The sequence below is a fragment of the Sitophilus oryzae genome, unplaced genomic scaffold (assembly GCF_002938485.1).
Source record: "Sitophilus oryzae breed Bouriz unplaced genomic scaffold, Soryzae_2.0 scaffold_1442_pilon_pilon, whole genome shotgun sequence".
Taxonomy (NCBI): domain Eukaryota; kingdom Metazoa; phylum Arthropoda; class Insecta; order Coleoptera; family Curculionidae; genus Sitophilus; species Sitophilus oryzae.
Genome location: NW_022146107.1, coordinates 2,387,667 through 2,401,287, shown reverse-complemented (window position 1 = coordinate 2,401,287; position 13,621 = coordinate 2,387,667). Strand labels below are relative to the sequence as shown.

Sequence of the window (13,621 nt, the reverse complement as noted above, 5' to 3'; positions counted from 1 at the left end):
GACTATGTACACAAAACACTATGTGCTTTTAAAATCCAACAGTAACATACAAAGTAGAAACATTAAATAGAAAAAAAAAGAAAGCTTAATGAACAACTAAAATATTTTAAAAACAAATGCAATAAATCTAGCCCCAAAATATCAGCATTTCAGAAAAATGGCTCCTTTACTTACAAGTTCAAGAACTATCCTTACTCAAAACCAGATTGATTTATTGTCTAAAAAAAGAAAAAAGTCGAATGGAAAAGAGAAGAAATTGAAACAGCCTTCACACTGAGGTATTACAGCAAGACGAGTTATTTCTTTTTAAAAAAATAAGGTGCATTATCCAAGGTCGGCATCACAGATTAACAACCTCAATCAAGGTATTTTAAATGATGTTTTACATTTATTGAAATTAGCTGGAGAGTCATTCTAATTTGGAAAGAACAGTGGTTTTGCAGTACGCTGAAGTAAAGGTCAAGAAAACCGGAAAGTATAATATTTGTCAAGATGAAGTGCCTTATATATGAAGGACCTTATAATTATATGCAGGTAGTAATGGCAAGAGGAGTGGTTTCCAACTGAAAACACTCTAATCGATCTTATCACTGAGCTGGATAAAATAATCTCATGGTAGCATGTGTAAGCGATTGTGGTGCAAGTAATGTAGCATTATGGAAACAGCTAAATGTAGATATTAATAACACATCATTTAAGCATCCAGTGAACTCCAAAACTCTCAGACAGAATGTAAGACTAGCTGCTGAGTTGCTCTCTAACAGTGCATCAACTGGTCTTTTATGATATAAGCCAGGACAAGATAAAAATATGTCAGAAAACCTGGGGCATTTCATAGCTGAATAATATATGTGAGCATCGATTCTACAGACTCAGTGTTATTAGAAACCTCTGTGAAAAGTTCGTTGAACTTAGTGAAGTGGATACTGCCGCCACCCACCGTCCGCCGTGGTCGTTTTTTTTATAATATGGGTCTGGATGAAGGGCCAAGGCAGACTCTGACAAATATCGGTCGCGTTTGGATCGTTTGTTTTGCTTTTCTTTGGATACGATCATTACATTTTTAAGCACATAGTTTGATCTGGGTGCTCCTTACTCAACTATAAATTCTAAATATGCTGCCTTAGCATTATCACACGAGGCGTTCAACCTAACGTAGGAGATGGAAGTGGCCCTACATACTGCTCCGCTCCGCTCTACGCGTGCAGCTATGTTGGGCCACGGCCTAAGGGGCTCATATGAAACTCTTCAATTTGTTATTTTTTCCCAATTTTTCCCAATTCAGAGTCAAATAAAGTCTGTATTTTTTTAAAAGAAAATCTAGTTTTATTACATCAGAAGTAAGGATAGAACAACTAAAAGTACCACAGATTTATCGGAAAATGGAAGAATTTGCGAAAATCCTGTCCGATTCGCTAAAAGCGTCTGCGAAAATCCTGACCGATTCGAGTGACAACGCCGACTCTTACTGTGAGTATGCCAGAAAAAAAAATTATTTACTAAATTCGTTAGATTTTAATTTATCGGTTGATCAATTAATTGAAATAGTCATTGGTGATATCAGCGATATTCATGTTAAAACTGCCGCGTTCAACAGTAAGATAGATTCAGTCAGCGATTTACTAACACTTTTAAGTAATTATAAAATGTCACCGAGAGAAAAGATGTTTTCGAAAACCACAAATAAACGAACTTATCCATTTAACTCGGGAAATGCCGATAGAAGTAATTTAAAAAATTGTTTTACATGTAATCAGCCTGGTCACATTAGTAGAAACTGTTCTAAGAGCGCTCAATTTACTAAAATATGCACTGATAAAAAATCTGTTGTTGATAAGAGTGCAATTATTTGTTCTTATTGTAAAAAACGTGGTCATTATGCGCTTGATTGTTTTCAGAGAAAGTCATATCAGCCATCAAGTTCCAAAATAAATTATTTTTGTGTAAATCTGGATAAAGACTTTTGCATGAGTTTTAACATTCAGGGTGTGGACGTAAAATGCCTAATAGATACTGGAGCGGAATGCAGTTTGTTATCCAAAAATGTTGTGAAAAAACTTAATTGTAATATAGAACCAGTATTAATGACGCTAAAATGGATAGGAAGCTCTGTTACATTTGCAAGTAGTAAAACTCTCTTGAGAATCGAAAGCAATGGTACCGGTTTTGAAATTGAATTTTATAATGTAGACAATTCCGTAATGAATCCCGACGCTATTTTGGGAAGAGACCTGTTTAGCCACAAAGGCATTGAAATTCAAACTAATTATAATGGAAGCCGTGTCATTTTAAATGATACTCTTAATCCAAAACCTACAATCATAAACCATATTACTCTTTCTGATCATATAATAAATACGCCATTAATAAATGATGATAGACAAAAACTGATTAATTTACTCCATAAATACAATAAACATATTACCCTAGGTCATTCAGTAACTCCAATAACAACTGCAGAATTAAGTATTAAGATAAAAGAGGATAAAATAATTAATTTTCATCCATATAGAATGGCCTTAAGTGAAAGAGAAAAAGTAAAATTAATAATTAAGGATTTGCTTAAAAATAAAATTATTCGCGAAAATTGTTCTCCTTATGCTAGCCCAATAGTACTAGTTCATAAGAAAAACGGGTAGAGTCGATTATGTGTTGATTATCGAGCTCTTAATAAAATAACCGTAAAATATAGATATCCTCTACCTCTTATTCAAGACCAAATAGATAATTTAAAATACAACAAATATTACATAGTATTAGATATGGCATCTGGATTCCATCAAATACCGATTCCACCGGATTCGATAGAAAAAACGGCTTTTGTAACCCCTGACGGGCACTACGAATATTTAAGAATGCCGTTTGGCTTATCTAATGCGCCTGCTGTGTTTCAACGTGCTTTTTCCAAAGCTCTTGGCGATTTGAAGTACAAAGACGCATTGGTATACCTAGATGACATTTTGATTCCGTCAATGTCGGTCACTGATTGGTTAGATAAATTAAGCCGAGTTTTAGATTCCCTTACAACTGCGGGATTTTCACTAAATATAAAAAAAATTTGGATCGTTTGTTTTGCTTTTCTTAAATTAATAATATTTTTATATTCAGAGTCAAAATAAAGTCAAATAAAGTTTTATTACATATATTTCATCGAATAATAACTTGGTTTGACATTTTTAATACCTATATTCCAAGGAGAAATATACCTACAAAAATGTTTACAACATAAATTTAGACAACCAAAAACAACACCTTAATAAAGTTTACGAAACTGTGTCAAACCAACTAAGTTATGGGAAAAATACTTTAATAACATTCCAGAAGGACATGTTAATGCCAATTACTTCCTTACATCGACAGTCTGGGTGATTTTACGTACACAACAACACAAGAACATTCATATGTGCGTAACATTCCTTCTTGTACTCAGCAGCTTTCACATGGTAGTATAGTCTCACTAAGCCCTCAGAAGAGTTTTTTAAAAAATTAAAACTTGGAATTTATATTTTGAAACTCACCATGGAGAGTCATTTTGAAAGAGGCCTAGTGCTGTATCTAAGTTAGCAAATAAAATCTTTAAAAAAGGACCAAATTCTTCATTAAAAATAATTAAATCCTTTTGTAAATTAAGAACTAAAATTCGAATAAATTTTAGAAACCTGAATGCAAAATAAGCACCCTAAAAAGAAAGCCTGCAATACATGATGAAACTATCAGAAAAATTGGGAAAAAATAACAAATTGAAGAGTTTCATATGCGCCCCTTAGGCCGTGGCCCAACATAGCTGCACGCGTAGAGCGGAGCGGAGCAGTATGTAGGGCCACTTCCATCTCCTACGTTAGGTTGAACGCCTCGTGTGATAATGCTAAGGCAGCATATTTAGAATTTATAGTTGAGTAAGGAGCACCCAGATCAAACTATGTGCTTAAAAATGTAATGATCATATCCAAAGAAAATTGAAAAAGATCATGAATTTTAGCCATACAAAAAATCCACCATTTTCGCAAGATGTGTATTGTGCAGCGTTTTTTTAAAACATTATTACTGCGAACGGCAGCTTTTCGTTGGTAGAGCAGTCCTGGATAAGGTATTTCACTGGAAAGAAACTAATTAACAATAATAACTCGAAATTATAAATATTGGGCGCCAGGCATGTACAGAGGAAGAAAACACAGTTGTATATTACTTAAAACTAATGACTATATTTATTCATGATGTTCTTAGATGGTACATGACATTGTAGAGTTCTAATAAATATATAGTGGTTATATGTCAAAGAAAGTGGTGGTAAGAGTCGTACTAAATATCAATGAAAACAACTACGATGAAATACAAGACATGTAAAGTTTAAGAGAATATATGAAATATAGCATTACTTTAATTAATTTGATATATTCCATATGATGCTAAATCGAAGATGTTGCAACCTGTAGATTCTAGAATCTATGTTTGGTTATTCCTCTGTTAAAATAGTGCGATAATAATATCTATAAAAGTAATACCATTACAATATGTAATGCAATGAAACCTAAGATCTAAATTATATTTAATATTAATATTTATATTAAATATTAAATCGACATGAATGTTCTTAACAACTACCACTAAACATAGTCTGTACGATATTATTTAAGATGTACGTTATTGTTTAAGACTGTAAATGTTTTAAATGTTAAATGTAAAACTAGAACTTAAATCTACACTTAGCTGTTCTTTATGTAATCTTGCTTTAAACAGTAACAGCGTGAGGTGGTCTCGCATCTCTGTACTCAGCCATCCAACACAACCAAAGGGGCCAGAATGAGGACACCATGAATTGATACAGCCGTAACTAACTAGCTTACAGTTGGGAACGAAGCAGCATGGGACTCAAGCTACATCCACGTTGTGGCACTTATATGTAAGAAAAAATCATTCTTACTGGGGACACTCGTCCACAGGACATCCGTACATAAGATAATGTCCGTACATAAGACACTACCCGTACCTTGGATCCTAAAAATATGAAACTCTTGTTTAAAACCCCCAAACAAGGTCTAATAAACAAAATAAACCTACCTCGAAATACTTCCGAGGGCTCAATAAATAATAAATAACCTGTCCTTTCTTCCATGTGACATTCTGGAGGACAAAAGAAAAGGGACGCCAACGTGCCAGCAAAATACAAATACAAGTTGGGACATCCATAACTCTACCCTAAAAATATTCAATAATAATATCGAATCTATAAAAGGTAATAACTCATCTTTACCTGTAGCCTCGAAATAGCAACTGATTCAGATTATACAGCAAGATTTAAATAATCACCATTTCTAAAAACTGGGACTAATGGCGTCTGACAGGCCAAACGGTCAAACCAAAAGTGCCGTTAAATCACAGAGAGTTGACAGAAGCGATGTTGACAGCGCGCGCCTCCACAGAATAGTGAAACGATAGCAGGGAATAATAGGGATATAGGGAACGTAAAAATTACGCCAAGCGTACCAACAAAATGATCAGGCCTGAACGAGAAGGAATCCGGTGACGATAGGCCAGACATCATATATTATATGTAAAAAAGACATGTAACGAACTAAAAACGTTACAATTGTTTTAACATGACCGAACTAATGGACAGCTTAATTGCCTGCTACTGGAACTCCCCATCTGAGAAAAATTTCCCTGATCCAAGCCCAACCTCCAGGGTAAGTGTTCGCCACAGGGGATGTGGAGTCCTGAAAGGTGAAGAAGGAGAGTCTTAGCTGATGAAAAAATCATTGGTTCAAAAATTAGCAATTTCCTAAAAAGTGAATACCACCGGCGATGTAGAAGTTTTCATCAATTCATATTGCTTATTAAACGGGACGGCTAAAGCACTTAAAATAGTCGCTAATTGGAACTGAAGCTTGACCAAAAAAAACATCCTGCCTCAATACTTGCGATCTCAAACTATGTCAAACAGACTTTAATTTCCGGGCTAATTTCCGGTGGTTTAAGTGCAGAAGAATTCTGTAGAACCGGGTATGCTTCCAACGCAAGCTTGCGCGCCTCGTCATCTACACTTTTTGCAGCGAACAGCTGGATATCCTGGGGCGCTATTAAGTGCTGTACAATCGTCGCACAGTAGAACGATCGTATGTTTGATGCTGGACATAACACTTAAAATCGTATTTAAACTTTTAATACAAATTTCTTCAAATACATATTTAGAAGGCCATAATTTAATCAACTAAAATCGAATTTTTTTGAAAAATTCACCCAAAGCTATATATTATGGTATACAATATATGCGGCAATAGAGCAAATTATGGATTAAATAAATGACTTAATTCATGTGCCCCATACAAAAGTTTTAGCCCATAGTTTAACGAATAATTTAAAAGAAATTTTGAAACACTTGGGTGTTTATTTAACTCTATTCTCCGTGAAAATATACATTTTTCAGCGAAATTTATTATAGTTTGCATCTTTCTTTCGTAATTATCAAAACGTCCCACCGAGTCCCGATTATTTGTTCGTGGGTATGACTTCTCTATTTTATGCTAAACTTATGAATACAAAGTTTTATTGCAGCCGCTTGCAGCCAAGATGGCTATGGAAAATTTTGTTTAAAATTTAATTTTTTGTGATACACTATCCATTAATTAAGGAATTATTGTTATTGAATACATGTTGGTATTAAAGAACTGGACAAATTGCAAGGTCATAATTCATATAGTATAAAAATATGATAAAAAGTTCGTTAAGTTTTGGAATTATGCAGTTTAATTTGTAATAGTCAATTTAATACGGAAATTCAAATAAAATATATAGTCTGGAAAAACACCCCTGCACTATTCAGTAAGTTATCTATAATAAAGTTATGACTATTTTTAACAAATTTGAAGATTTTAGAACACATTTATTCAAAAAAATGTCTTAAGTTAGAAATTTTGCATAATTGCTGAATGTCCAGCAAATTGCATTGCGTCGATCCACTGTGCGTCGGTATCGTAGTAAAAATGTTTTAATTGTTGGTTGTCATAGTTATCGATCGGCCCTATGACTGATATCGCAAATTTGTACCGACGAGGATCGGTATCTCTACCGTGCCCTTGTAACACCACCGTAGAGATACCGATAGTCGTCGGTACAAATTTATTATGTCCTATTAATGACAGCTAGAACTATGACAACAACAGTTAACACGACGCTCATTGGTCGTACGTACGGATAGCTATCGGTAACTTAACGATACCGACGATTGTACAGAATAGCGCCCCAGGGGGTCGCAGCATGCATAGATTGTACTCACATAAAAATCATTAGCCCAGAAGGCGATAATGCTGAAGTTTTGAGATATCGCAAAGGTACCTTCTCCTTGAATGTTCAAGTCAAGACATTAATTATTTAAAAAAATGTACTAATTTAGGTTGCAGTTGGTCCTCAGATGGAAATGTTGGATATTGTTGTCAGACATCCCGGATCAGCTCATGACAGTCTAATCTTCGATAGAAGTTCTCTTCGAGTATTTTGTGAAAGAGGAAAAATGGGTGGCTTTCTTTTGGGGGATAATGGATATCCTTGTCGACCCTACTTGCTATCACCTGTAATTCATTCAGGCAAGTAATTCTATCATAAAGGCCTGCCTATAATACTTATTTTCAATTTGTTGCTTTCAGGTAATGTATGAATGTGATGAACGCTACAACAGAGTACAAGAAACATTGTTGAACGTGTGTTTGGTGTTTATAAGCTAAGCTTTCCGTGCTTGTATAGAGGACTGACAACAAAACTAGAAACAAGCCAAGCAACAATTTGTGCTACAACAACTTTGTACAATTTAAGTGTAAAATGTAAGGACAATTTTATATTTGAGGACGGGGTGGCCGAGAATATAGATTCACATATTGACAATATTAATGTTCGATTGGATCAGTTAGGGTTAGGTTTTAGAAATGAATTTATTCAGCGTCGTTTCTAATATTATTATTGTTGTTATATTGAATAGTAGTATATTCAACCAAAGTGTTTTTTGTTTAATTATTATGTGTAGAAACTAATGCCAGAACAATATTGTAGTAAGAATGTGCTGGTTTTGAAATTTTCTTATTGTTTTATAAATTTATTTTGTGTTTTTTGTATAATTTAAGTGTAAAATGTAAGGACAATTTTATATTTGAGGACGGGGTGGCCGAGAATATAGATTCTCATATCGACAATATTAATGTTCGATTGGATCAGTTAGGGTTAGGTTTTAGAAATGAATTCATTCAACGTCGTTTCTAATATTATTTTTGTTGTTATATTGAATAGTAGTATATTCAACCAAAGTGTTTTTTGTTTAATTATTATTTATTAATATTTGGTGGTTAAAATGATGTCTAGAAATTGGAAAAACAACACAAACTTGCAACCGTGGAATATTCCCCCACGGAGCGTGAGATGAGCGAGAGGGGACGAAGAATAGCTTCTACGTCCCACTAGTCAACTGACATACCCAACAATATTGCCGTTTGTTGTCGCCTTATTTTATGAACGGTTTTAACTTATTTTATGAACTTCGGAAAGTAACGCCTAGCTATAGCCAATTTTGCAAGAGCAGATCTGGATCCAGCGGTGAGGCTGTGGCTTCGGGATCGACAAATTAACAAGTCAGCTAAAGGAAGAAGATTCACCGATGAATTTAAATATAAATGTCTGGCAATGTGCTTTTCCGGGCCGAAATTATACAAGGCACCTCTTGACAAATCTATTTTGCCTTCCATGTTCAGAGACAATAAGAAAATTAACATATGACATCGATATCAAACCTGGCTTAGAAAATCCTACACCCGTATTCATAGTCATTCGCCGGCGAGGCGTTGAAAAATCTCCCAGTCGCACCGCCAGCGAACTTTCGGCGAAGCGAACGATATCAATTTTGAATGCATAGACGATATCCTCGCCGTCGCCGCGCTGGCAACTCGCTATGACTCGTGTGGCGATTTGAGCAAGCGCATTTAATTTGTTTATGTGTTTTTCCGTCCACGGCACGCGACGATTTTTAAACCAGAGCGCGGTACTGATCCCAAAACGTTTTTCTTGTTATTATTGTTTGTTGTCTTTTTGCAATGGCGGTAAAATATTCGGCAAGTGATAAGGAACAATTTATTAAAATGTTGATAAACTATCCTATTATAGAAGATAAAAGGACTGATTCCTATAATATTGAGAAGAAGAAAAAAGCATGGGATAAAATTACGTTAGAGTATAATGAGGTAGCTACAGAAAAGGTAAATATAAAATTTATGTTGTGTAGCTATAATATTCTTTGATATAGGATTTATTATTATGGTTTGAGATAATTATGCATTAAAGTAGATTATATATCTTTTAAACAGGAAATAGAAAGAAATATTTTTAGTAGCTACATTTAAAAAATTCTGTTTATTTTAGAGAACAGTAATCCAGTTAAAAAGATTATGGGATAAAATAAAAAGAAGCAGGAAAAGTGCGTTAGCTGAAGAGAGGCGTGAAGTGATGGCCACAGGAGGCGGGCCGTCTAAACCACTACCACCTTATTCACAACCCGAAGTAGATGCCCTGATACCTCATCTCGATTATGAAGTTAATATTGAAGATGATTCTGATGGCATAAATTTAAAAAATACAGAAGGTAAACTTTCTATACTTTGTTAATCATCAAAACAATTGCTATTTTTATTTGTTTCAGTTGTACGGTCATCAGAAGAGGCAACTGCTTCAACGGTATCAGTCACCTCTTACGTCTTAGTGCCAGAAACCCCAACATTATCCACTCCATTAAACCCAAGTGCTGTTAAAGGTAATATTCTACGATTATAGGACCTAGCAAATATTTTTAAATTAATTATTGTCACAGTCTCGCGCCCCCCTAAAAAAAAGGAAGATCATCTTGATCAGTTGACCAAGGCAAGGTTAGGCCTAGTTGAAAAGGAAGAATCATATATGAAAGAACTTCATGATATCCGTATGGAGGAGGCGAAATATAAGGCGGCGGCTGCCAAGTTCGTAATGTTACAAGAAGAGGCAAAATGGAAGAAAAGTAGAGATGAATAAATAAACGATTAATTTAATAATTAATAAATGATTAACAAGTAATAGTTTTATTTTCAATAGTATGTACCTAATAGTAGATATAGATTTTTAATCAAAATAATTATGAACTATATGGTTTCTCATCACATTACCTAAACCTAAATTTCCTTCACGAAAAATAATTTCTGGAACATCATCGTCGATCTGTAGAGGTTCGTCTATGATGTCACGGTAAGTAATGGAAATATTATGAAGAATAGCACAAGCTACGATAATATAACAGGAAGTGGAGATCTTGGTAGCAAGTCCCCGACTCAAACAAGGAAATCGGCGCTTTAAAACACCAAATAATCGTTCTACGGTATTTCTTGTCTGAATATGTGCTTGGTTGTATCGCCTTTCTCCTGGAGTACGTACTTGTCTAAATGGAGTCAGCAAGTAAGGTAAACATGGATATCCCGCATCACCAAGCAAATATCCAGGAAGTTCTCTTCGTTGAAACTTTCCCTTTAAGGAACTCCTTTGAAAAATGTAACTGTCATGGTAACTTCCTGGATATCGTGAAACAATATCTAATATTTGTAAATTAGGACCTGAAGTTGCTTGTACGTTAATAGAAAAGTATCGTTTTCTATTTCGGAACAGTTCGGCAACATCTCCTCCTGGACTCTTGATAGTGATATGTGTGCAATCGACACACCCTGTGACATTTGGAAAGTTAGCAATTGTACTAAATTGCCGTTGCATTTCCGGAATATCCTCATTAAGTGGAAATGTGATATATGTTCTAGAGTGTGCTGCAAGTCTTCTGGTGATTCTTGTCACAACTCGGCTTACAGTACTTTGGCTGAGTCCTTTCAAGTCTCCACAGACAATCTACAAACATATAATTATATTATTATAAAAGTGTGGCTTTTTTATTTTGTTAATTTTCACCTGAAAACTTCCGCTAGCGTAAAAACGCAACGTTAAAAGTAATCCTATCAATGTGGGTACCGGCAATCCTCTGTTAGTCATGGGTTCACGGACATGTACCATTGGTAATAGAATATCACGCACCACCTCTTTCCTAAATCTAAATCGTTTTTTAAATTGGATTTCACTGTAAAATTCAAAAGGGTTTTCCATATCTCGAATATACCTAAAATAATCAACGAAATAAATAATATCAAATTCAAAGGTTTTCTGCAACCAATTTACCTCCGATGTATATGAAAATCTATGTCCAAAATATCCCTGTGGGCATTATATAATAGATCTAAATCACGTTCCATTGTTAAATCGAATTATTATGAAAAATAAAACAAAATTTAAATTATTTACTAATCTGGCGGTCGCTCGGAGATAGTACTGACCATCTCCAACGAATCGCTAACGCCGCGCCAAAATTTCAGTGAATGCGCATGTGTGTCATTGTTGGCGAACGACTCTGCATGACAAATATGCGTGGGAGATTGGCGAACCGCTGGCGGCGCGCCAGCGATCGTTTATGAATACCAGTGCTAGTGTAGTTGAAACTCTAAAAAGAAAAGTTTCGAATGAACTTAATCGATATTATGTTCTATGTATTGATGAGATGAGTATCAAGCAATTTATTTTATGATAGTGGTTGTGATAATACTGTAAGTTTTGAGGACCAGGGGAAGGGGAACAGAAAGTTTAAACCAGCTCGGGTGTCAACGGTTGTTATGGTAAGATGTATCTTTACCAATTGGAAGCAACCCCTAGCTTATTTTTTATAACACTACATGCCCAGGTAAACATTTGAAGGAAATTGTAGTTGACGCAATTACTAAACTTAAAAATATTTGTATAAACGTTATTTTATGAATAAGTGATATGGGTTCTAATAATGTTTACATTTAAACATTTAAAAAATATTTTGAATATTACTCCAAATACTCTACTTTGATGTTAACAACCAGCAAGTTTTTTATGTTCGATATTCCACATCTGAAAAAAGCTTTGAGGAATGTGTTAACTAAATATATATTTGTTTTAAATGACCAAAAAATACCTTGGAAATACATTATACAATTTTATAATCATGACAAAACCTACTCAATAAAAGCAGCAACTAAATTAACAGACTCATATTTTTCCTTCGAATTTGAAAGCTTTAAAAGGGGAAGCAGCAAAGGTAATAGAGTTGTAGCGTTTTTTTATAAACATTACCACTGCGAACGGCAGCTTTTCATCGGAGAGCAGTCGTGGATAAGGTATTTCACTAGAGAGAAAACTAATCAATAACAATAAACAAAAAAATATAGATATTGGGCGCCAGGCATGTACAGAGAAAGAAAACACAGTTGTATATTACTTAAAACTAATGACTATATTTATTCATGATGTTCTTTGTTGGTAAATGACATTGTAGAATTTTAATAATTATTATAGTGGTTAAATACTATTACAAGGCGTAATGTAATGAAACCTAAAATCTAAATCATATTGTAACTACTAAATCGACATAAATGTTCTTAATAATCTAAGCACTAAATATAGTCTGTACGATCTTACTTAAAATGTACGTTATTGTTTAAGACTGAAAATGTTTTAAATGTTAAATGTAAAAAAAAGTGTTGAACTTAAATCTACACTTAGCTGTTCTTTATGTAATCTTGCTTCAAACAGTAACAGCGTGAGGTGGTCTCGCATCTCTGTACTGTCTGTCGGCGATCCTGTTGGCCAAAACAACAAATGGGGCCAGAATGAGGACACCATGAATCAATACAGCCGCAGCTACTGACCAGGCTTAGAAATGGGAGCGAAGCAGCATGGGGCTTACGCTGTATCCATACTGTGGCAATATGGGGGCACTACCCGTACCTTGGAACACTACTAGGACCTTGGATAATGTCCGTAACTTGGACCATAACCTTGTACCATAACCTTGGACACAGTCCGTCCATAAGATAACAGTACAGGGGAACACTACTCGTACCTTGGATACTACTAGGACCTTGGATAATGTCCGTAACTTGGACCATAACCCTGGACACAGTCCGTCCATAAGACCCTAAAAATACATCCGTACATAAGATAATGTCCGTACATAAGACACTACCCGTACCTTGGACACAGTCCGTACCTTGGACACAGTCCGTACCTTGGACCCTAAAAATATGAAACTCTTGTTTAAAATCAAACAAGGTCTAATAAACAAAATGAACCTACCTCGAATTACTTCCGAGGGCTCACTAAATAATAAAGAACATGTCCTTTCTTCCATGTGACATTCTGGAGGACAAAAGAAAAGGGACGCCAACGTGCCAGCAAAATACAAATACAAGTTAGGTTGCGACATCCAAAACTCTACCCTAAAAATATGCAGTAATAATATCGAATCTAAAAGGATAATATCTCATCTTTACCTGTTGCCCCGAAATAGCAGCTGATTCAGATTATACAGCAAGATTTAAATAATCACCATTTCTAAAGGTCGGAATGCAACAGAGCCGCAAAACAAAGTGAGGTTAAGCACGGAGAGAGTTGACAGAAGCGATGTTGACAGCGCCTCCTCAGAGCGATAACAGGGTTGTGTCAAACGATAACAGGGTTGGCGACTAGGGAACGTAAAAATTACGCCAAGTGCGTCAATTAA

General features: G+C 35.0%; 2 protein-coding genes across 3 annotated transcripts; one reads left to right on the top strand and one right to left on the bottom strand.

Moving 5' to 3' along the window:
- The first annotated feature begins 8,774 nt into the window (after positions 1–8,774).
- LOC115877046 (myb/SANT-like DNA-binding domain-containing protein 3) lies at positions 8,775–10,073 on the top strand. The gene is made up of 4 exons (XM_030893112.1): positions 8,775–9,233; positions 9,397–9,616; positions 9,674–9,784; positions 9,842–10,073. The coding sequence occupies exons 1-4, from the start codon at positions 9,072–9,074 to the stop codon at positions 10,036–10,038; spliced, it is 690 nt and encodes a 229-aa protein (XP_030748972.1). The 5' UTR covers positions 8,775–9,071; the 3' UTR covers positions 10,039–10,073.
- Positions 10,074–10,116: 43 nt separating this feature from the next.
- LOC115877044 (putative nuclease HARBI1) lies at positions 10,117–11,513 on the bottom strand. 2 transcript variants are annotated; one of them, XM_030893111.1, is made up of 4 exons: positions 11,373–11,513; positions 11,218–11,275; positions 10,954–11,158; positions 10,117–10,893 (listed from the first exon to the last, which is right to left on the bottom strand). In XM_030893111.1, exons 3-4 carry the CDS (start codon positions 11,143–11,145, stop codon positions 10,126–10,128), a joined length of 960 nt encoding a protein of 319 aa, XP_030748971.1. In that variant the 5' UTR covers positions 11,146–11,158; positions 11,218–11,275; positions 11,373–11,513; the 3' UTR covers positions 10,117–10,125. The 2 variants fall into 2 exon arrangements, with proteins under 2 accessions (XP_030748971.1, XP_030748970.1); XM_030893110.1 differs by having other exon boundaries at positions 11,218–11,513.
- Positions 11,514–13,621: the final 2,108 nt, after the last annotated feature.

Coding starts and splice junctions, on each gene's coding strand:
- LOC115877044 (XM_030893110.1), bottom strand. CDS start 11,291: ATGGAACGTGATTTAGATCTATTATATAATGCCCACAGGGATATTTTG. Junction 11,159..11,217: donor GATTTTCATATACATCGGAG/GTAAATTGGTTG, acceptor TGATTATTTTAG/GTATATTCGAGATATGGAAA. Junction 10,894..10,953: donor ACGCTAGCGGAAGTTTTCAG/GTGAAAATTAAC, acceptor ATATGTTTGTAG/ATTGTCTGTGGAGACTTGAA.
- LOC115877046 (XM_030893112.1), top strand. CDS start 9,072: ATGGCGGTAAAATATTCGGCAAGTGATAAGGAACAATTTATTAAAATG. Junction 9,617..9,673: donor AAATTTAAAAAATACAGAAG/GTAAACTTTCTA, acceptor TATTTGTTTCAG/TTGTACGGTCATCAGAAGAG. Junction 9,785..9,841: donor AAACCCAAGTGCTGTTAAAG/GTAATATTCTAC, acceptor TTATTGTCACAG/TCTCGCGCCCCCCTAAAAAA.